Source organism: Anolis sagrei, chromosome Y (assembly GCF_037176765.1).
Source record: "Anolis sagrei isolate rAnoSag1 chromosome Y, rAnoSag1.mat, whole genome shotgun sequence".
In the NCBI taxonomy this organism is placed as follows: Eukaryota; Metazoa; Chordata; class Lepidosauria; order Squamata; family Dactyloidae; genus Anolis; species Anolis sagrei.
In genome coordinates, this window is record NC_090035.1 from 34,994,711 (window position 1) to 35,017,411 (window position 22,701).

At 47.0% G+C, this 22,701-nt stretch overlaps 1 protein-coding gene across 9 annotated transcripts in view; it reads left to right on the top strand.

Annotated features, from left to right (window-relative positions):
- The window catches only part of LOC137095496 (dual specificity tyrosine-phosphorylation-regulated kinase 1B-like), an 84,962-nt gene extending 63,121 nt beyond the window's left edge, over positions 1 to 21,841 (top strand). For 8 of the 9 annotated variants that reach the window (XM_067462232.1, XM_067462234.1, XM_067462231.1 and 5 more), the window contains 4 exons: positions 3,280 to 3,420; positions 18,339 to 18,642; positions 18,808 to 18,914; positions 19,045 to 21,841. In XM_067462232.1, coding sequence (XP_067318333.1) covers positions 3,280 to 3,420; positions 18,339 to 18,642; positions 18,808 to 18,914; positions 19,045 to 19,440 — 948 coding nt within the window. In that variant the 3' untranslated portion in view covers positions 19,441 to 21,841. The remainder of the gene's footprint in view (positions 1 to 3,279; positions 3,421 to 18,338; positions 18,643 to 18,807; positions 18,915 to 19,044) is intronic. The other variant, XM_067462237.1, reaches the window with a different exon arrangement.
- The last annotated feature ends 860 nt before the right edge of the window (positions 21,842 to 22,701 follow it).

Here is a 22,701-nt window from a genome sequence, read left to right on the forward strand (position 1 = left end):
CAGGCCTTGGGTCCACAATACTGAGAGCATCAGCATCTTGCCACATGCTTGCCAGAAACTACAATACAATTCTGGACCATATGGCATTGACCATTGCTATCATTCCCTTCGTGAGGATCCACATGCAGACAGGGTTCTTGGGAGCGTGCAATGCTCTCTGCGACAGCCCAAACACTGCGCTGTTTCTCCCTCCCAAGGTCATGCAATCCCTCAGCTGAGGGTTGCACCATGTCAACATCTCCAGCAGAGTGCCTTTTTAGCAGATACAGCCCTCTCAAACACTTGACGACACACTCCTCCCCATATGGATGGGGAATGCATATGGGCCACTTGATGGTCCAAGGATTGTGGTCGCTACAGAAACTGGCACCCCATCAATTATTTTGAGGTGCTTGTACAGGAGATGCTCTGGGCATCCCAGAAATCCCTTACGAACCAGGTGATTCAGTTGTTGACTGACAATACCATTACATTCTACATCAACAAACAGGGAGGGATGCATTCCCTCAGCCTGCTCAACATCACTATTCAGATCTGGACTTGGTGCATCCGACAAAGGGTTCACCTAGTGCACTCCATCTTCCCATAGAGGAGAATGTTTTGACAGGTTCCTTAAGCAGGACTCTGGCCTCCGCCCATGAGTAGCAACTGCACCTGCAGCAGACCTGGCTCATTGCCATTGGGGTATTCCACAAGTGGACACCTATGCTCCCTTCCTCCACACTCACCGCCACCTGCAGATAAGTTGCAGATATCTGCACAATGACTTTCTCTTCACATGGTGGCCAGGGCTCCTCTTTGTTTTTCCTCCTACACCACTAATAGCATGAACTTTAGCAAAGTCCTGAGGGGCATGGTGGACTGTATCCTCATCATCCCATTGTGATCCTGGCAACCTGGGTTTGCCTCACTGTTACAGGCTTCTAGCAGTGAGTTCCACCGCTGCTACTTACAAGGACTCCACAAATTGATCTTACCCTACAACTGACCTTCTCACAGAGCCTACTCCTGTAGTCCTTAATTTTTGCTCTCACAATCAGAGCAAGGACTCTCCTTTTCCTCCTTGAAATGTTATCTAGCTGCCATCTCTTTGTTACAGGCGGAAAGCAGAACATTTGTCCTTTTTTCAGGACTCCCTCATTCAACTCTTCTTGAAGGGGCTTAGGACCATTCCCCGCTGGTGCATCCTCCAACCCTAGCAGGGAGTTTGGAGCTCATCTTGTCCCAACTATTGAACCTCCCCCTTTCGAGCCCATGGCATCAGCAAAGCTTATCGCTAGGAAGCTCTTGGCAATTCAGTCTCGTCACAATGTTTTTCCTCTTCAATCATTTCAACTACCTATCTGGCCTGCCAACTCACAGACAGACCCCTTCCATCCTGAATCAGGGGTCATTCGTCAACAGCTGTTGCACCCTTTCAGGTCATCTTATTTGGAATGCTCCAAAATTTGCCTGGCAACAATGTGGTCAACCCCACACACTTTGTGTTCCACTTCAAGCGTGATGATTTCTCCAGGAGCAACGCTGCCTTGGCAGAGCTGTGCTTGTTTCCTGTGGGGGCATAACTCCCTCTTCCAAGTTGGGAAGCTCGCTAGTCACCCATATGTGTGATTTCTCAAAAACCATGAAGAAGGAGGTTTGGCTGCTTACCTGTAGCCATGTTTCTTTGAGTGATCATCTGTGAAATTAGCATATCCCCACCCATCCTCCTTGCTGTTCCTCAGTTAGCAGCTGGGAAATGAAATGCTAGCCCCAACTGATGACTATATCCTCCAGGGCAGTGTGGGCGGGGCTACCATCAAGAGTTTCTTAAAGCTATAGATAATTCCAACCTGTCTTGCACCTGCGCACAAGTCACATATGTGCGAATATCACAGATGACCACTCGAAGAAACATGGTTACAGGTAAGCAACCAAACCTTATCCTACCACAGATACCTTAGGGTGCATCTGTGCCATGGAATGAATGCATCTTGATATCACAAACTACCCTGTTTGTAACTAGAAGTTGTATGTAAATCAGATTTTTATAACTTGGGAACTGCCTCTACTTAGTTATTGTGCTCACGATGGCTCATTATAAAGATGATATTTAGGCAGATAGATATCCTTGTCTACTCAACAAAGAAGGCTTGAACCTCCGTGCACCCTCCATGTTGGGATAGAAAGCATAACACCAGAAAATATTGTTATTTCCGATTACTGATTAGAAATAGGGGTGAAAATCCATTCCTACCTCCATTCCTGTTAGAATGCTGAACACTGTGTTTATTTATTTACTTATTTATTTATTTACAATATTTATATACCGCCTTTCTCAGCCCGAAGGCGACTCAGGTCGGTTTACAAATGGCACAATTTGATGCCTACAAAACAAAGTACAATTAAACATTTAGAATCAAAAACATTTGATAAAATAAAATGAAATCGATAAAAATATAAATCCACAGTGTCTCATTACTAAAATCATTACCCAATTGCATTGTCCAGTCGTTCCGAAGATCAGAGTTTGTCTGCTACACTGCATTTGGGAAAGCTTGCTCAAAAAGCCAGTTTTTTTCGAAATGTTAGGAGGGTGAGGGCTGATCTGATATCCCTAGGGAGGGCCTTTTATAGCCAGGGAGCCACCACTGAGAAGGCCCTGTCCCTCATTCCCGCCAACTGAGTCTGTGAAAAAGGCAGGACCGAGAGCAGGGCCTCAGAAGATCTTAGGGTCCTAGATGCTTCATAAGGAGAGATACGATCGGACAGGTAAGCTGGGCCAGAACTGTTTAAGGCTTTATAAGCTAAAGCTAGCACTTTGAATTGTGCTCGGTAGCAAACTGGCAGCCAGTGGAGCTGACGCAACAGAGGAGTTGTGTGCTCCCTGAGCGCCGCTCCTGTTAACAACTTGGCTGCTGCCTGTTGGACCATTTGAAGCTTCTGAACAGTCTTCAAAGGCAACCCCATAGAGAGCGTGTATTTAAGGAGATTTCCTGTCAATGAATACATTTGATTAGTATGTGGGAGAGTCCCTGGATTTTTTTTCCTTGCAGACATGGAAACAGAAAGCATGTTTGGAGTATACATTTCATCTATTCTCTATCCCCAGATCCAAATAATGATTACTAGCATTATATGTCTTAGATTCAGTGCAAAAGGCAATTGAAGTTTCTGGAAACACATGAGTATATTTGTGATTCACTGACATAAGTGGATTTAAGAAGCCACTGAATAAGGGTTGAGCTTTGGAAGCCATTGGGAGTTGTAGTCCTCTGATGTTGTACATTTCTCTTGCAGGCGGACCAGATGAGCCGGATTGTGGAGGTCCTTGGGCTCCCGCCACCTCACATGTTGGAGCAGGCTCCCAAGGCTCGGAAATACTTTGAGAAGTTGCCTGAGGGGGGCTGGGTCCTCCGGCGGGGCAAAGTTGGCAGGAAGGTAATGTTCAGCACAACTCATGCTTCAGTCCTCATATTCCCATCAAGGAGCTTAAGGCCAGTGTAGCAGAAGCAAATTTGTGACATTACCACACTTTAAATTTACCTTAAATCAATGTGCTAAGGTGGTGCTCTCCCTTAGTATTTATCAAAAGTTATAAAAAGATGTGGGGTTGAATTCTTCACTACTTCTTTGTTCAAGTGGATTTCCTTGCTCAGAGATCAAGTAAATTTGACCTGTTGGATGCAGAGCTACAATATATACTTATGTATAAGTTAGGGACAGGTTTTGGGGCCAAAATTCTGGATCCTGGTATGACTCATGAATTCAGTGTAGGATTATCTGGTGAAGAGAGAAAAGTGCTAGTGTTGCTCAGACCACTTTCCCCAGACCCCACCATCACCATTATCATACCCAGGCATTCAAAGAGGCCCCACTTAGAAAAGAGGATGGTTCCTCTTATGTATGTATGTATGTATGTTCATATACAGTGTTAACTATTGTCAACACAGGAGCCAGCCCCTTGTCTGAATGGAGTGGAGAAAGACGGGTGCTTAGTGATTCCTGGGAGAACCTGAAAGATCACAGACCCTCTCTACTCTCCCAGTATTCCTTTCATTGGAAGGCCGAAACTAAGACAAGTCAAACCCGCATTTTGGACTTTAGGAGAGCTGATTTCCAAAAAATGAAGGAAACGCTGAGCAGCATTCCGTGGACACAGATACTAAAAGACAAGGGAGTTACGGATGGATGGGAATTTCTCAAGAGTGAAATACTCAAGGCGCAATTGCAAACCGTGCCAACAAAGAGAAAAAATAGGACAAGTGCAAAGAAGCCAGAATGGATGTCCAAAGAACTTCTAACTGTGCTAAGACACAAAAGAGACATGCACAAGAAGTGGAAAAAGGGAGAAATCACCAAAGAAGAATTCAAACAAATAGCCAATACCTGTAGGGAAAAGGTCCGCAAGGCTAAAGCACAAAATGAGCTCAGGCTTGCCAGGGACATTAAAAACAATAAAAAGGGCTTCTATTCTTATGTCAGTAGAAAAAGGAAAAACAAGGAGGCGATAGGACCTCTTCGAGGAGAAGATGGGGCAATGCTGGCAGGGGATAGGGAAAAGGCAGAACTACTTAATGCCTTCTTTGCCTCGGTCTTCTCACAAAAAGAGAGTCTTCAACCTCAGTAAGATGGAGTGAATGAGGGATTGGAGGACATCCAACCCCAAATTGGGAAAGAAGTCGTCCAGGAATACCTGGCCGCTCTTAATGAGTTCAAGTCCCCAGGGCCAGATCAACTACACCCCAGAGTATTGAAGGAACTAGCGGAAGTCATTTCAGAACCATTGGCAACCATCTTTGAGAGTTCTTGGAGAACGGGAGAAGTTCCAGCAGATTGGAGGAGGGCCAATGTGGTCCCAATCTTCAAGAAGGGAAAAAAGGATGACCCAAACAACTACCGTCCGGTCAGCCTCACGTCGATACCGGGCAAGATTCTGGAAAAGATTGTTAAGGAAGCGGTCTGCAAACACTTAGAAACAAATGCAGTCATCGCTAATAGTCAACATGGATTTATCAAAAACAAGTCATGCCAGACTAATCTGATCTCTTTCTTCGATAGAGCTACAAGCTGGGTAGATGCAGGGAATGCCGTGGATGTAGCGTACCTGGATTTCAGTAAGGCCTTCGACAAGGTCCCCCATGACCTTCTGGCAAGGAAACTAGTCCAATGTGGGCTAGGCAAAACTACGGTGAGGTGGATCTGTAATTGGTTAAGTGGACGAACACAGAGAGTGCTCACTAATGCTTCCTCTTCATCTTGGAAAGAAGTGACAAGTGGAGTGCCGCAGGGTTCCGTCCTGGGCCCGGTCCTGTTCAACATCTTTATTAATGACTTAGATGAAGGGCTAGAAGGCATGATCATCAAGTTTGCAGACGACACCAAATTGGGAGGAATAGCCAATAGTCCAGAGGACAGGAGCAGGATTCAAAACGATCTTGACAGATTAGAGAGATGGGCCAAAACTAACAAAATGAAGTTCAACAGTGACAAATGCAAGATACTCCACTTTGGCAAGAAAAACGAAATGCAAAGATACAGAATGGGGGACGCCTGGCTCGAGAGCAGTACGTGTGAAAAAGATCTTGGAGTCCTCGTGGACAACAAGTTAAACATGAGCCAACAATGTGATGTGGCAGCAAAAAAAGCCAATGGGATTTTGGCCTGCATCAATAGGAGCATAGTGTCTAGATCTAAGGAAGTAATGCTACCCCTCTATTCTGCTTTGGTTAGACCACATCTGGAATATTGTGTCCAATTCTGGGCACCACAATTCAAGAGAGATATTGACAAGCTGGAATGTGTCCAGAGGAGGGCGACTAAAATGATCAAGGGTCTGGAGAACAAGCCCTATGAGGAACGGCTTAGGGAACTGGGCATGTTTAGCCTGAAGAAGAGAAGGCTGAGAGGAGACATGATAGCCATGTATAAATATGTGAGAGGAAGCCACAGGGAGGAGGGAGCAAGCTTGTTTTCTGCTTCCTTGGAGACTAGGACGCGGAACAATGGCTTCAAACTACAAGAGAGGAGATTCCATCTGAACATAAGGAAGAACTTCCTGACTGTGAGAGCCGTTGAGCAGTGGAACTCTCTGCCCCGGAGTGTGGTGGAGGCTCCTTCTTTGGAAGCTTTTAAGCAGAGGCTGGATGGCCATCTGTCTGGGGTGATTTGAATGCAATATTCCTGCTTCTTGGCAGGGGGTTGGACTGGATGGCCCATGAGGTCTCTTCCAACTCTTTGATTCTATGATTCTATGATTCTATGATTCATTGGAAGCCCCAAAGAGCCACCACTGTTACCATTTGCCAGCCAAGACATTTCAAAAAGCCACAAGTGGCACAGTGGCAGAGAGATGGAGAAGTTGGTGGTGCTTTTAGGTTCTCCCAGGAATCACTAAACATTTATCTTTCTCCATTCCACTCAGAGAAGGGGACGGTTCTGTTTTTCGTAAGAGTTAAGGTACAGTACCTGCATTGACCAATGGATAAGTCAGTCCAGGTGTTGATTTCTGGACTGAAATTTCTAAACTTACACACGAGTCAGCGGTTTTGTAATCATTTGCTCAGCAGTGGAACCCAGTTTAACTATGCTGGCATATATTTACACCTCTGGAAATGCGCATTGGTCATTGTTTCTGCTAGAAAATAGCTTATTTTTCTATTGTGTTATGTTGTTTCTTCTTCATGGTCTTTGTGAATCACACAAATGGGTTAACCTGTATAGAGCACTACTCAGAACCTTCTAGAATTCTAAAGATACATTTTTGTGATAACCCTGTCCACTCTCCTAGCCGGTGTATTACGTGAGTCCCGCCAAATCCCCAGTTCCTTTTTCCTTTGCCGCAGCAGCACAGGAACTTGCAGTGTTTGTTTTTAAATCTCAGCTAGGTTCACGGTTTTCTTTTGAATGTCCCTTGACTCTTGGACTATTTTTTAATTTACTGTGTAGTCCAGGGGTCCTCAAACTAAGGCCCAGGGGCTTGATGCAGCCCTCCAAGATCATTTATCCGGCCCTCGCTCAAGGTCAACCTAAGTCTGAAACCATTTGAAAGCACACAACAACAACAACAATCCTATCTCATCAGCCAAAAGTAGGGCCACACTTCCCATTGAAATACTAATAAGTTTATATTTATTAACATTTATTTATTTATTATTTATTTACCTTACTTATATACCGCTATTCTCAGCCCGAAGGCGACTCACAGCGGTTCACAACAAATACGAACAGCAAAAATTCAGTGCTACAGTATAGAAACAGTTAACAACCTAACACATTACACAATTAATAAACAGTTACTACAATACCCATTCACTGTCGTCTCGTCATCAAAAACATGTTCCAGATTCATCATCCATTGTTCCATTCCAGTGTTCATTAACCAATCATTGCACTAATTATTGGAACGCCTGCTCAAACAGCCAGGTCTTCACTTTTTTGCAGAATACCATTAGAGATGGTGCTAGTCTAATGTCCATAGGAAGGGCGTTCCACAGCCGAGGAGCCACCACCGAGAAGGCCCTATCTCTCATCCCCGCCAGCCGAGTTTGAGAAGCAGGCGGGATCGAGAGCAGGGTCTCCCTGGAAGATCTCAAAGTCCTGGTGGGTTCATAGGCAGAGATGCGGTCGGATAGGTAGCTTGGGCCCGAACCGTTTAGGGCTTTAAAGGCCAACGCCAGCACTTTAAATTGAGCCCGGTAGCAGATTGGTAGCTAGTGGAGTTGGCAAAACAGGGGAGGTTTATGCTCCCTGCGCTCCGCTCCTGTTAAAATCATGGCTGCCTAGCGTTGGACTAGTTGGAGCTTCCGAGCTGTCTTCAAAGGCAACCCCGTAGAGTGCATTGCAGTAGTCTAAACAGGATGTAACTAGAGCGTGGACTACCGTGGCCAAGTTAGACTTCCCAAGGTACGGGCGCAGCTGGCGCACAAGCTTTAGCTGTGCAAATGCTCCCCTGGTCACCGCCGAAACCTGGGGTTCCCGGCTCAGCGATGAGTCCAGGGCCACACCCAAGCTGCGAACCTGCGTCTTCAGGGGGAGTGCGGCCCCATCCAACACAGGCTGTAACCCTATGCACTGTTCGGCCTTGCGACTGACCAGGAGTACCTCTGTCTTGTCTGGATTCATTTTCAATTTATTCGGCCTCATCCAGACCGTCACAGCGGCCAAGCACCGGTTCAGGACCTGGACAGCCCCCTTAGTAGCAGGTGGAAAGGAGTGACAGAGTTGGACATCATCCGCGTACAGATGACACCGTACCTCGAAACTCCAGATGATCTCCCCCAGCGGCTTCATGTAGATGTTAAAAAACATGGGAGACAATATTGAGCCCTGAGGAACCCCACAAGACAATGGTTGTGGGGTTGAACAGGTGTCCTCCAACAACACCTTCTGAGATCGACCCTCTAAGAATGACCGGAGCCACTGCAAAACAGTACCTCCAAGACCCATTCCCGCGAGGCGTCCCAGAAGGATACCGCGGTCGACGGTATCGAAGGACGCTGAGAGGTCCAGCAGCACCAACAGGGACGCACTCCCCCTGTCGAGCTCCCGGCGCAGATCATCCACTAAGGCGACCAAGGCTGTCTCGGTACCATGTCCCGGCCTAAAGCCAGACTGTGCCGGGTCTAGATAATCCGTATCTACCAAGAATACCTGGAGTTGTGACACCACCACACATTCCAAGACTTTGCCCAAAAAGGGGAGATTGGAAACTGGCCGATAGTTGTCGAATTTAGTGGGGTCCAGTGATGGTTTCTTCAACAGCGGTTTTATTATAGCTTGTTTTAAGCTCGCTGGAATCTTGCCTTCCCGAAGGGAAGCATTAACCACCACCTTAACCCACTCAGCCAATCCCCCTCTGGCCTCCTTTAGAAGCCAGGATGGGCAGGGGTCCAGGATACATGTGGTTGGCCTCATTCCTCCAAGTATCTTGTCCACATCCTCGGGTTTCACCAATTGAAATGAATCCATCGAAACTGGACAAGCAGATGCTCGTGTTACATCCTCAGAGACTGCCATTAACATGGTATCCAGACCAGAACGGATCAAAGCGACTTTGTCTGCAAAGAACTGAGCAAAATCTTCACAGCGAGAAGTCGAATCGTCAGGGTTCCCACCTTGAGCGGTGGGATTTAAAAAGCCTCTGACAATTCTGTCTTTTGGCTTCGATTTGGCTCGCTTGGATCCGAACGCCACACACTCTCTAGTTCCCTCTTCCTTCGCTTCATCGCTGCCAGCTCCTCGGTGAACCAGGGAGCTGGTTTAGCTCGGCTACTTGAGAGGGGACATTCCGGAGCGATCGTGTCAATTGCCCTAGTCATCTCCCCATTCGAGAGAGTGACCAGGGCCTCGACAGGATCATCTACCGAGGCGGCGGGAAACTCCCCAAGAGCCATCAGGAATCCATCCGGATCCATAAGCCTCCTGGGGCGGACCAACTTAATGGGTCCTCCATCTCTGCAGAGGTTAGGGGGCGCAGTGAGCCTAAAACTGACCAGGAAGTGGTCGGTCCATGGCAACGGAGAGATGGTCAGCTCCTCGACCCCGCCACCTCATGGTTTGTTTGTTTTTGTTTGCTTTGTTGGGATCTCAACTTCCCATCCCTGGCAGAAAACCAAGTCCAGTGTATGTCCTGCATTATGAGTGGGGCCAGATACTTGCTGGGACAGCCCCATGTTTGCCATGGCAGACATGAAGTCCTGAGCCGCTCCTGAAAGGGCTGCCTCGGCATGGACATTGAAGTCCCCTAGCACAAGGAGCCTCTGGGATTCCAATGCCAGGCTTGAGACCACCCCCGCTAGCTCAGGTAAGGAGACTGTAGTGCAGCAAGGTGGGCGGTACACTAACAGAATCCCTATTCTGTCCCGGTCACCCAACCTCAAGTGGACGCATTCAAAATTTGTTGACTGCGGGATGGGGCCCCTGGTCAGAGGGATGGAATCTCTATAGACCACTGCAACCCCGCCTCCCCGCCCTCCAGATCTCGGCTGGTGGTGCACGGAAAAACGTGGTTGGCAAAGGTGGGTCAAATTCACGCCTCCCGCTTCATCCAACCAGGTCGCCGTAATGCACGCCAGATCTGCCCGCTCATCCAGGATTAAGTCTTGGATGAAAGTTGTTTTTCCATTGACAGATCTGGCGTTCAACAGCACCACCTTCAATCCAGACGGACCGCCATCCTGGTTACACCAGCTTACCATATCAGGAGACCGGTTTGGAATTACTAATGTTGTTACACGATCCCTAGGCCGAATTAATGGTCTCTTTTTCCCGCATCTCCCCTTCCCCACCACCACTTCTATGAGAGCCCCATGGCTGGCACAACACCCCTCCTCCTCCATGCCGCATTCCATATCCAGAACCTCAATATGTATTTCATTGTTGGCTATTTGCTTTGTTGGGATCTCAACTTGCCATGGTCTTCTGTTCCCTTTATCTCCCCCCACCCCTGTCCTATCATTTCCCAAGATCTCCAGCTCGCTTTGTTCCTTGCCCCTTTCACAATTAACTAACAATAAGAATAATAAATTCTAAGACAAGATGGAAGTGTCTTCTGTTCCCTTATGTCTTTGCTCTGGCTAGAGCAGCCCTTGGAGCCAGAAGGGGAAGGGGCCTCTCAAGTGATGATATAGGCAGAAGACAAGATGGAAGTCTCTTCTATGCCCTTCTGTCTTTGCTCTGGCTAGAGCAGCCCTTGGAGCCAGAAGGGGGCGAGGCCTCTAAGTGATGATATAGGCAGAAGACAAGATGGAAGTCTCTTCTGTGCCCTTCTGTCTTTGCTCTGGCTAGAGCAGCCCTTGGAGCCAGAAGGGGGCGAGGCCTCTAAGTGATGATATAGGCAGAAGACAAGATGGAGTCTCTTCTGTGCCCTTCTGTCTTTGCTCTGGCTAGAGCAGCCCTTGGAGCCAGAAGGTGGCGAGGCCTCTAAGTGATGATATAGGCAGAAGACAAGATGGAGTCTCTTCTGTGCCCTATCTGAGGGAAGATATTAAAATTGTTCTTCATTTTAATTATTGTATTGTTTTTAAGTGTCTTTTGCACTACAAATAAGATATGTGCAGTGTGCATAGGAATTCATTCATGGTTTGTTTGTTTTTTTTCAAATTATAATCCTGCCCTCCAACAGTTTGGGAGACTGGCCTGACACTCCTTTTAAAAAGTTTGAGGTCCCCTGCTCTAATCTCTCTGTTTCTTCAGTTTCTAAATGTTTCCTTGGCCTTCCACATCAAACTGTTTTAAGACCACACTTCTTTTCTCCTGCCCCAGATCTCAGAATGTTTACCATATATTTTCTCCATTACATTTTTAAAGAAATGTATGTTGTGTGGGTGCAAGATCCCCAATAAGAATGACCTCCTTTGTCTGGGTGAGGGTCACATTGCTTAGATCTTTATATCTCAGGCATGGAAAAGTCTGAAAGCCTTGCTGTATAAAAGATCTTGGCTCTGGCACTTCCATTGACTAAGAGACCTCCAGCACATTGAAACTGTTAATCCCACCAAAATTGCATCAGCACCTTTGGTCTTGTATGCTCTCACAAAGTTGACCTTGGGACCACCTCTGGGCCACCTCCCTCAAAACCATCCCTATGTTCCAAATTTTAGCACCATTGTCCAGATTCGGATAAGGACACCATTGTCTAGCTCAGGGATGAGCCGCTCATTCAATCCACTAGTGGCAGAACCTGACCCACCCTCTACAGCTGACAATTTGAGAGCCTTCTCAAATCAGATGCTCAATTTTATTGGTGTACTCAGTCTCGAGATCCATCAGTCTACCACTGTCATAGATGAACTCATATTTTGGGACATGCAGAAGCAATTTTCCCCTGCTGCTTTCCCTCCATTTCTTCCATACCTGCTCCTCAACATTTATGAGGGCATGCCCTCCCATCTGCATCAACCCTCAGTGATGATAACATTGGATTTGTTTCTACTAAGTTGGGAGCCCACTGCGGGAGGGTCTCATAGTGCAAGGTCAATGGTCTTTGAAAGAGGTGGAGGAACACATTAACTTCCTGGACCTTCTTGCTGTCAAGAAGGCCCTCAAGATAGATAGCATAGATAAGGTTGTTCAGTTGGTGACTGACAATTCCACAGTGATATACAACAAGATGGTAGATGGCGATCCCTCGTTGGACGAGTAAGATGGTCTTCCATCATGGGTTTCCTTGTGGGTCCGCATGTGGCTGTGGAGCCCTATTCTTGCTCTGCATCTTCTTCCGCAGTGAGGGCATTGGTTTCCAGGTGGAAGGCGGTCCCGGTCGGGGTTGGCTTGACGCGCCTTCCTCCTGGCACGTTTCTCTCTTTCACCCTCCACTTGTGCCTCCTCAAATTCTGCAGCACTGCTGGTCACAGCTGACCTCCAGCTGGAGCGCTCAAGGGCCAGGGCTTCCCAGTTCTCAGTGTCTATGCCAGAGTTTTTGAGGTTGGCTTTGAGCCCATCTTTAAATCTCTTTTCCTGTCCACCAACATTCCGTTTTCCGTTCTTGAGTTCGGAGTAGAGCAACTGCTTTGGGAGACGGTGGTCAGGCATCCGGACAACGTGGCCTGTCCAGCGGAGTTGATGTTGGAGGACCATTGCTTCAATGCTGGTGGTCTTTGCTTCCTCCAGCACGCTGACGTTTGTGATATACAACAAGCAGGAGTACTCAATCAAGGAAACTACTGAGTGTGGCACTGAAGGTCCGGGATTGATGTGTACAGTGCAAGACCTTCCTTAATGCTATACACCAAAAGACATCAGCCACCTGGCAGACACTCTGAGCAAGACATCACACTGTCAGCAGCTCCACCAAGAATCTTTTCGTCCCTTGTTTCAAAGATGGAGAATCACATAAATCAGTCTCTCCACATCATCGACCAACACTTGATACTATCTATTTTGCTCATGGGTTCAAGAGACATGTTCCTCTTCAATTCCCCTACTGTATGCCCACTTATCCTCCTCACCAGGGCCTTGGTGAAGATCAGTCGAGAAGCCCAGCTGTTTCCTCATCACTCCATGTTGACTCAGGCAGCTGTGGTTCGTAACCCTCCTGCTATCTGAGGGAAGATATACATTTTGGTATCTAGCAAATCTTCTGACAGTCCAAGGTTGGGATTTTCTTGAGTGTTCTGACACCTCTCCATTATCTGCCTTAACATTGCACATTTTAGATTTTCCTGTTTCTCTGTCTGACAGGAGTCTTTTATTGCATCTATCAAATGCTGTTTGGGTGCAATTTCTTGGCACTATAATAATAATAATAATAATAATAATAATCTTTATTTATACCCCGCCACCATCTCCCCAACGGGGACTCGGAGCAGCTTACATGGGGGCAAGCCCGAACAACAACTTCAATATAGAAATACAAACTGCAGTAAAATAAAAAACATAACATTAAAGTGTAACACATCAAAACATATAAAACAATATACACAGAGCATAGAAACCAAACATAATGACAGAGAACGGGCCGCATGTACATAAAAATTCCGAGTGAGATAAGGGGGCAGAACTAATTGTAAGGGAGAACTCATAGAGAGACAGGAAAATAAACAAACCTTTGTACATGGGGGAGAGAACTCCTGGGACAAGAACATTGAGGGAGCAGTAGCATAAAATTATGTGGCTATTCTCCAAAAGCACAACGGCAGACCCGGTTTCGCTGATCCTCTAAACTGTTTCTCCAGAGTTACAAGAAACTCCATCTCTTGTTCCTAACTGGAGCTTAGAATTGGCTTGTCTCATCTTAAAATGAGTCAATGACAACCTGTGATCTTTACTTTCTCACATGAAAAACTGCCTTCCTTATGGCCATAACACCTGCCAGGCATGCCAGTAAACTCTTTTGGCTCACCAACTTCACTTAAGCTTTCACCAGGACAGAGCTATCCTCGTTTCCTCTTTACCTAAAATGCTCTCTGGCTTCCACATCAATCAGGACATTGTCCACCCAGCATTCTTTCAGAATCCTGCATCTGATTTGTAAGGGATGCTTCATTGTCTTGAGGTAGGAGCCCCCGGTGGTGCAGTGGATGGCAAAACATCAAAACATCCGGGTGACCCCTGGGCAGCGTCCTTGCAGATGGCCAATTCTTTCACACCACAAATGACTTGCAGTTTCTCGAGTTACTCCTGACACACAAAAAATGTCTTGAGGTTAGGAGGCTGACTGGCACAACCTGGGAATCACAACCAGATACAGTGAAGACATCTGCCCTTGCGCTATGCTACTCTGCTGCTGAGTACGCATGCCCAGTGTGGAACACATCTCGCCACACTAAAACAGTGGATGTGGCTCTTAATGAGACATGCCGCATTATCACACGGTGTCTGTGCCCTACACCACTGGAGAAATTACACTGCTTAGCCGGTATTGCACCACCTGATATCCGCCGGGAAGTTGCAGCCAATAGTGAAAGGACCAAGGCAGAGACATTTACAGCTCATCCCTTGTTTGGATATCAGCCAGCACATCAACGACTTAAATCAAGAGTTTTCTTAGATCTACAGAGACACTCGCTGGAACACCTCAGCAAGCAAGAGTTCAAAAGTGGCAGGCTCAAACCCAGCACCTCAGTCCGTGGGTGATACCAAATGAGAGACTCCCCCCTGGGCACACAGAAGACTGGGCGACTTGGAAGGCGCTGAACAGACTGCGCTCTGGCACCATAAGATGCAGAGCCGATTTTAAGAAATGGGGCTACAAAGTTGAATCCACGACATGCGAGTGTGGAGAAGAGCAAACCACTGACCACCTGCTGCAATGCAACCTGAGCCCTGCCACATGCACGATGGAGAACCTTCTTGTGGCAACACCAGAGGCACTCCAAGTGGCCAGATACTGGTCAAAGGACATTTAATCAGCTACCAAGTTTGCAAAATTTGTGTGGTTTTTTTTTATCTGTTTGTTTTGTTCAGTTAGAAATATAATACAATGTTCTGGTTGCGGATGACACGATAAATAAATAGGAGGGCTCTAAACTTTTATGTCAGTAGGACTGCATCTTGTTATTCTTCCAAAAGACTTGGTCTCAAAATGTGTAGCAACTACAATTTGATTAACTTATGAACTTGCTGGTAAGCAGTCTCGACAAGGTGTTGGAGGATACTCCACCAGAGCAGTGGCTGCCTGAGCTGCCTTCATGAGAGGCATCCCTCTCTATTTCATCTGCAAAATTGCAACATGATTGACCCCATTGACTTTCATGTTACATTATCATGTGGACTTTATTTATTTATTTACCTTATTTATATATCGCTGTTCTCAGCCCGAAGGCGACTCACAGCGGTTCACAACAAATACGAACAGCAAAAATTCAGTGCTACAGTATAAAAACAGTTAAGAACCTAACACATCACACAATTAATAAACAGTTACTACAATACCCATTCACTGTCATCTCATCATCAAAAACATGTTCCAGATTCGTCATCCATTGTTCCATTCCAGTGTTCATTAACCAATCATTGCACTAATTATTCGAACGCCTACTCAAACAGCCAGGTCATCACTTTTTTGCAGAATACCATTAGAGATGGTGCTAGTCTAATGTCCATAGGAAGGGCGTTCCACAACCGAGGAGCCATCACCGAGAAGGCCCTATCTCTCGTCCCCGCCAGCCGAGCTTGAGAAGCAGGCGGGATCGAGAGCAGGGCCTCCCCGGAAGATCTCAAAGTCCTGGTGGGTTCATAGGCAGAGATGCGGTCGGATAGGTAGCTTGGACCGGAACTGTTTAGGCCAACGCCAGCACTTTGAATTGAGCCCGGTAGCAGATCGGTAGCCAGTGGAATTGGCGCAACAGGGGGGTTGTATGCTCCCTGCGCTCCGCTCCTGTTAAAATTATGGCTGCCGAGCATTGGACTAGTTGGAGCTTCCAAGCTGTCTTCAAAGGCAACCCCACGTAGAATGCATTGCAGTAGTCTAAACAGGATGTAACCACAGCATGGACTACCGTGGCCAAGTCAGACTTCCCAAGGTACGGACGCAGCTGGCGCACAAGCTTTAGCTGTGCAAATGCTCCCCTGGTCATTGCCGAAACCTGGGGTTCCAGGCTCAGCGATGAGTCCAGGGTCACACTCAAGCTGCGAACCTGCGTCTTCAGGGGGAGTGCGACCCCATACAACACAGGCTGTAACCCTATGCCCTTGCGACTGACCAGGAGTACCTCTGTCTTGTCTGGATTCAATTTCAATTTGTTCGCCCTCATCAAGACTGTCACAGCAGCCAAGCACCGGTTCAGGACCTGGACAGCCTCCTTAGTAGCAGGTGGAAAGGAGTGTCAGAGCTGGACATCATCCGCGTACAGATGACACCGTACCTTGAAACTCCGGATGATCTCCCCCAGCGGCTTCATGTAGAAGCCGCTGGGGGCTTCTACATGAAGCCCTCCATGTTAAACATGGGAGACAATATTGAGCACTGAGGAACCCCACAAGACAATGGTTGTGGGGTTGAACAGGTGTCCCCCAACAACACCTTTTGAGATCAACCCTCTAGGAATGACTGGAGCCACTGCAAAACAGTACCTCCAAAACCCATACCCGCGAGGCGTCCCAGAAGGATACCGCGGTCGACGGTATCGAAGGCCGCTGAGAGGTCCAGCAGCACCAACAGGCACACACTCCCCCTGTCGAGCTCCCGGCGCAGATCATCCACTAAGGCGACTAAGGCTGTCTCGGTACCATGTCCCGGCCTAAAGCCAGACTGTGCCGAGCCTAGATAATCCGTGTCTACCAAGAATACCTGGAGTTGTGAGGCCACCACACGTTCCAAGACTTTGCCCAAGAAGGGGAGATTGGAAACTGGCTGATAGTTGTCGAATTTAGTGGGGTCCAGCGATGGTTTTTTCAACAGCGGTTTTATTATAGCTTGTTTTAAGCTCACTGGAATCTTGCCTTCCCGAAGGGAAGCATTAACCACCACCTTAACCCACTCAGCCAATTCCCCTCTGGTCTCCTTTAGAAGCCAGGATGGGCAGGGGTCCGGGATGCATGCGGTTGGCCTCATTCCTCCAAGTATCTTGTCCACATCCTCGGGTTTCACCAATTGAAATGAATCCATCAAAACTGGACAAGCAGGTGCTCGTGTTACATCCTCAGAGACTGCCATTAACATGGTATCCAGACCAGAACGTATCAAAGCGACTTTGTCTGCAAAGAACTGATCAAAAGCTTCACAGCAAGAAGTCGAATAGTCAGGGTTCCCACCTTGAGCGGTGGGATTTAAAAGGCCTCTGACAATTCAGAACAGCTCAGCCGGACGGTTCTTTGCAGACGCAATAGTGGCCGCAAAGAAGGCCTTCTTTGTGGCTTTTATTGCCACGGGATATGCCCTTAAAAAGGACACAAACGGTGTTCGCTCGGATCCGAACGCCACACACTCTCTAGTTCCCTCTTCCTTCGCTTCATCGCTGCCAGCTCCTTGGTGAACCAGGGAGCTGGTTTAGCTCGGCTACTTGAGAGGGGACGTTCCGGAGCAATGGTGTCAATTGCCCTAGTCATCTCTCTCTAGATCTGTGAGCAACAGTGCATTTGGGACAACTATCCTATTTTCATGTGTGGTATGACACGTGTCTAATGCAGTTAGTAGCTGTCTAGCCACCCATTTGTGTGATTCACAGAGATCATGAATGAGGAGGATGGGTTAGCAAACCCCACAGGCATGGTTCGTGGGGACGAGGGAGCGGGCCTTCTCTGTGGTTGCCCCCCAGCTCTAGAATTCGCTCCCCAGGGAGATTAGGCAGGCACCCTTTCTGGCAGCCTTTAGTAAAAGCTTAAAAATCTGGCTCTTCCGCTGTGCTTTTGGAGATTGAACTATCAATTTCCATGCCACATCCTCTCCCAGGACCAATTTATCTCTCTGATGCCCTTCATCTTATCCCTCGGTTGAAGATTAACTCCACTGTTTTCTCGTTTGACCCTCTCACTAGTTATAGCACTTTCTATCTATCTCACCCACGGGTTTTATCAATTATTACCCATTGCATTTGGCCCAGTGGTTGTCAGTGAAATTGCACAACCCAGCATATCCTCCTCACTTTGTGTTCTGCCATTCCTAGTGACATTGGCCGCTGCTTGGGTGGCCATGGAACTGGGGATTTGGCAGGGCCCACCCATATATAATGGCTGAGAGAGTGGGTGGGGTTATCTTTAGAATTCTAGAAGGTTCCAAACAGTGCACTGCACAAGTAGTCTATTTGTATTATTTCAAAGATGACTGCTCAAAGAAACAGTTAAAAATAGGCAACTCATCTTTCTAAATGCTATGTTTCCTGAACTCAATTTATGTTGTCAATAAGAATGCTGATTTGATAACACACAAGAATATTATATCCCACACTGCCCACACACTGCTTCTTGGTGTCTTTTAGGACTACAAGGTTCCAGGCACACGGCGACTGCATGAAGTATTAGGGGTTGAAAATGGGGGCCCAGGCGGGCGCCGTGCAGGAGAACAGGGCCATTCCCCTTCTGACTACCTGAAGTTCAAGGACTTGGTATTGCGCATGTTGGACTATGAACCTCGTAGCCGCATCACACCATTCTATGCTTTGCAGCACAACTTCTTCAAGAAAACGGCTGATGAGGGCACCAACACCAGTGCCAGCACCTCTCCTAGCCTGGGAACTGAGCACAGCCACTCTACCAGCACCACTAGTTCTGTATCCAGTTCTGGTATGTCACATCACTAACATTATTCTCAGCCATGTTGATTAAATATTAGAAGCACATCTTTCTTCATGCAGAAAAGAGTGTCTCATCTAGCTGCTACTACCAGTGCTTTGAAATCCATTTATCCCTGTTCTGCTTTGCTGACTATCTAACATTCTCTTCTGACAGGTGGTTCCAGTGGTTCTTCCAATGACAACCGTGGTTACCATTACAGCAATCGTTACTATGGCAGCATGGGCACTGTGCATGCGGACTGTGAGATGCAGAGCCCCCAAGTACGTTGCATGTCAGAACTTGGCCATTTTGGTTTCCAGTGGCTGCCTTTCATATCACCCCAATCTTTCCCATTTTTTCTTGAGATTTTCCTCTCAGTACTGCCATGTTCTCCTTTCCTTCTTATTGCAGGCACCCCCTCAGCAGCAGCTGTGTCTTTGGGCCAGCGGCGACAACGAGAGTATTCCTCACATCTTACCTCACAAGCCCACGCCAAGCCAGGCCATGCCATGTTTTCCCCCGAGTGGGCACCCTCCGTACCAACGCCCTCCGCTTCCACTATCTCCCCCTCTCCCAGAGGCCATGGAGGTGTCTCTGGGCCCTCGCCATCTAGACTGCAACCCCACGGGGCTTGGCTCTTCCACCTTGCACTTGGGCGCCTCAGCCTTCCGGACTAGGACTGCTGGTGGCTCGCGCCCTGAGGGACTCGGCCTCAATTACCCTCTCCGTGGGCGCGGGCACCGAGACACTGACGAGACTGCACTGATGGGTGTCTGTGTGCCCCAGGGCACCGCTGCCAGCTCCTGATGATGGACTGGCCCGGCAGGCTAGGAGCCAGTGCCCGGCAAGAGCACTCCCTTGTTGCACCAGAGCCTGGACGGGCCAGGACTGACTGTAGGGCAGGGAACCAGGGCCCACAGAGCACTTCTCCAGCTATGAGAGTCAGAGTGGGCCAGGACTTGTGGTGGGATGGGGTCAGGCTGCCTGGCTGTGACCAGTCTAGAGACCAGGCCCTCTTGCTACCCGGGAACGTGCTGCAAGCGGTAAGCATTGTTTGGGAGAGGGGAGGGGGGAATAGAGCAGGGGAAGCATGTGGAGCTAGCATCGTACCGCCCTTGCAGCCTGGATGCCACTTTCCTCCTTTTGGTCAGTGCTTTCTCTGAGTTGTGTGGTCCTTCCTGGCTACAGGCCCTTTGTGAATCACTCAGCGGCATGTGGCCTGAAAGCCATTCCCTTCCCTGGTGCAAGAGATTTCAATCTTCTGTGCTTGGATGGACATACAGACTCCTGTGCACTACGTGGACATATGGGCTTGGTGGCCTGTGTGGTCCCATGGGAATTGCTGCTAAAACTTCCCCCTGCTTGGAAATAAAGGGTTGCCCCAACCAGCGAATGTTTATGCTGTCTCGTGCAGCCATCTTGGACCTGCCTTTTGTTATGTGTACATGAGGGGAGACAGTGCCTAGTTCTTTGCTCTGGCATCATTGAGGGGATTGCCACAGTATCTTATGGAAGTGGCAAAGTGGGACCTGAGCTGGACCATGGCTGTGAATTTTTAACTCTGCCTTAGGTAAGCTCATGCTTCTTTGCACAATATTCAGTCACCTGAACTCAGGCTGTTTCCTTACGATTCTGCTTTCTTGAAGTGTGGAAGCTGTGCAAAGAATGAAAAATGTGGCCTGTATTGTATCACAGTTCCTTATTCCTTGGCCCTTAACACACAAGCACACCAGTGTTGTTTTCATTTTTGCCTTTCTCGTATATATGTATGTATATATGTATGAATGAAAGGCAAAAACGCTTTAGCAGCAAGGCTGAAGTCTTCTGGAGAGCTATCCTCCACATAGCACTTGCAGGTTGTTTGCTAGGTGCTTAGTACTGTGTGCTGTGCAGCCAAGAACAGGGTTAATAGCTGGCCAAATTAGAGGGGCTTGTGTGTTAGTTCTGTAATATAGCTGTGTCCTTTTCATGTTGAATGGTTCTGGCAACGTTTTCTTCTTTTAGCAGGATGAGACTCAGCTGGACCTTACAAATGAAGATGTTTTGTCTAGAAAAATGGCTATGGCCTGTGCAGAACCTTGGAGTCACTGGTGTGTTTTAGCATAATACAATTCCAACAAGTACAGTTTGTGCAAAGGCTAGTGAAAGCAAATTGCACTATGCCAGTGACGCTTGGACAAGAGGATAGCTGTTGCGGCCAGGGCCTATGTGCCCCGTCACTACAGAGCAGTGGAAAGATCTCTCAGGCAAAATGCAATGTGTTGATGAAGATGTGAGGTGATTGGATTTGGCTTGTGTTGGTGGTACCTATCTTTTTTTAAGTCCAGAAATTGATGAAGAGTATATGCTAGCTGGGTGCTATCTATCATGTATGTACACAGCTACATTCAGGCCAATGCTCGCTGTAGAATAACGGCATTTGATCCTGGGATTCAGTATCCTAAGAATCTCAGCTGTTTTCAAGAATCCATTTCTTCTTGTCCTGGTCATAAATACCAGTTGGAAAGTGCAGATAACTTGGCAGCTCCGTAGGATTTCTGCTAGTCAGGACAGGGGTGTTACAATTCCCAGTGGTGCCTCTTGACCTCTTCTTCCCCCCCCCCCCTCCCCAAAACAGTTATGTGAAACAAAACATATTTGTATTACTTACACAGGGTACAACATTTTCTCAGTGCAGCCATTTTGTTATTTAGAGCATCATACGCATATCCTTGAATATATAGAGTACAGAGAAGAGTTGAGAGTTTTAGTAGTCTGTCATGATGCAGGGACACTGGTGTCCAGCCAACCATAATGGGTTGTAGTTGGGCTCAAAAGTATTAGATTGTGCTTCAGAACAAATGTCATATTCAATGGGAAATTAAATGGAGGCTCACTAGAATTACTAAGAAAGAACTTGCTGCTGAAACAGAGAGAATCCTCAGCCATGGCCACTCACTAGCATGCAAGTTCCCAGCTGTGCAGATTTTGCTACCCTTAAAACCAAACAAGCTTTTATAGCCAGTTGCTTAACTTGGGAATGTATTCCATTAGTTTTCTACTCCTATTTAAATGATAAATGTTTAGAAGTGATAATCTGAGGGTACTGTGTTCTTGCTCCCTGCCTGCCCCATCATCACATGGGGCTCAGCTTTCCATACAATCATCCATATCCTTCAGCGTGAGTTCACATAGTTAAAATGAAAGCAAATAGCTTTACCACCTCAAACTTGTCTCCTGTGTTTTAAATAATTGCCTGGACTGAGAATAATTGCTGAGCTGGCAGCTGGCATGTTTCTGTTAGTAGTTGGCCGCTATCATGGAGTATCTGAATTTCACTTTGTATTTAAAGATACACAGTTCTCCTAAAACTTATCTTCAGTCTGTATGTACTAAATATTTGTGCAAATGCACAAGAAAAGAAAATATGTTCATCTTTAATATCCCAGCCTTTCTACCTGTTCCTCTCTAGAAAGAATGTCCCTGTGATTACAGGTAATTATGGTTAATGTCACATGTGTCAAAGCCACACACTTTCAGTCTTAGGTGAAAGAAACAACATGGTAATGTTAAGCACTGTGTTCCATGGTTCCTTGCAGAAGTCGGTTACAACTTGCAGGAGCTGGATGGAAGCCAACAGTGTGTCTGTTTGGGTGTTAACTGAAAGATGAGGGGATATTTTTAAGAGATCTACAGGATGTTTCAAAATGATGGACCCAATTTGAAATAGTTATATCTCTGCGACCACATGAATAAAACTATTACCCATTGAAAGATTGAGGCATAGTTTCGAATGATTACTACTAGACGTTTCTCCCAGCGCACAATGAGCCCTGTGGCCTCAGTCATTTGAAGATGACAAGCCTCCAACATAAATCGTAAAAAATATTCTCCACTTGCAGGGTATTTTTTTAAATGTTTCTGGCTCCAAATGGTTAATAAAATGTGATAACCCACTAAACTGTTTGTAACTTTTTGTGTAATTGTAAAATGCTGCTGCACTTGTGAAATATACTGCTTTGAAATTGGGTTCATTATTTTGAAACACCCTGTATCTATATATATAAATTTGTTAGGGGCATCCAACGA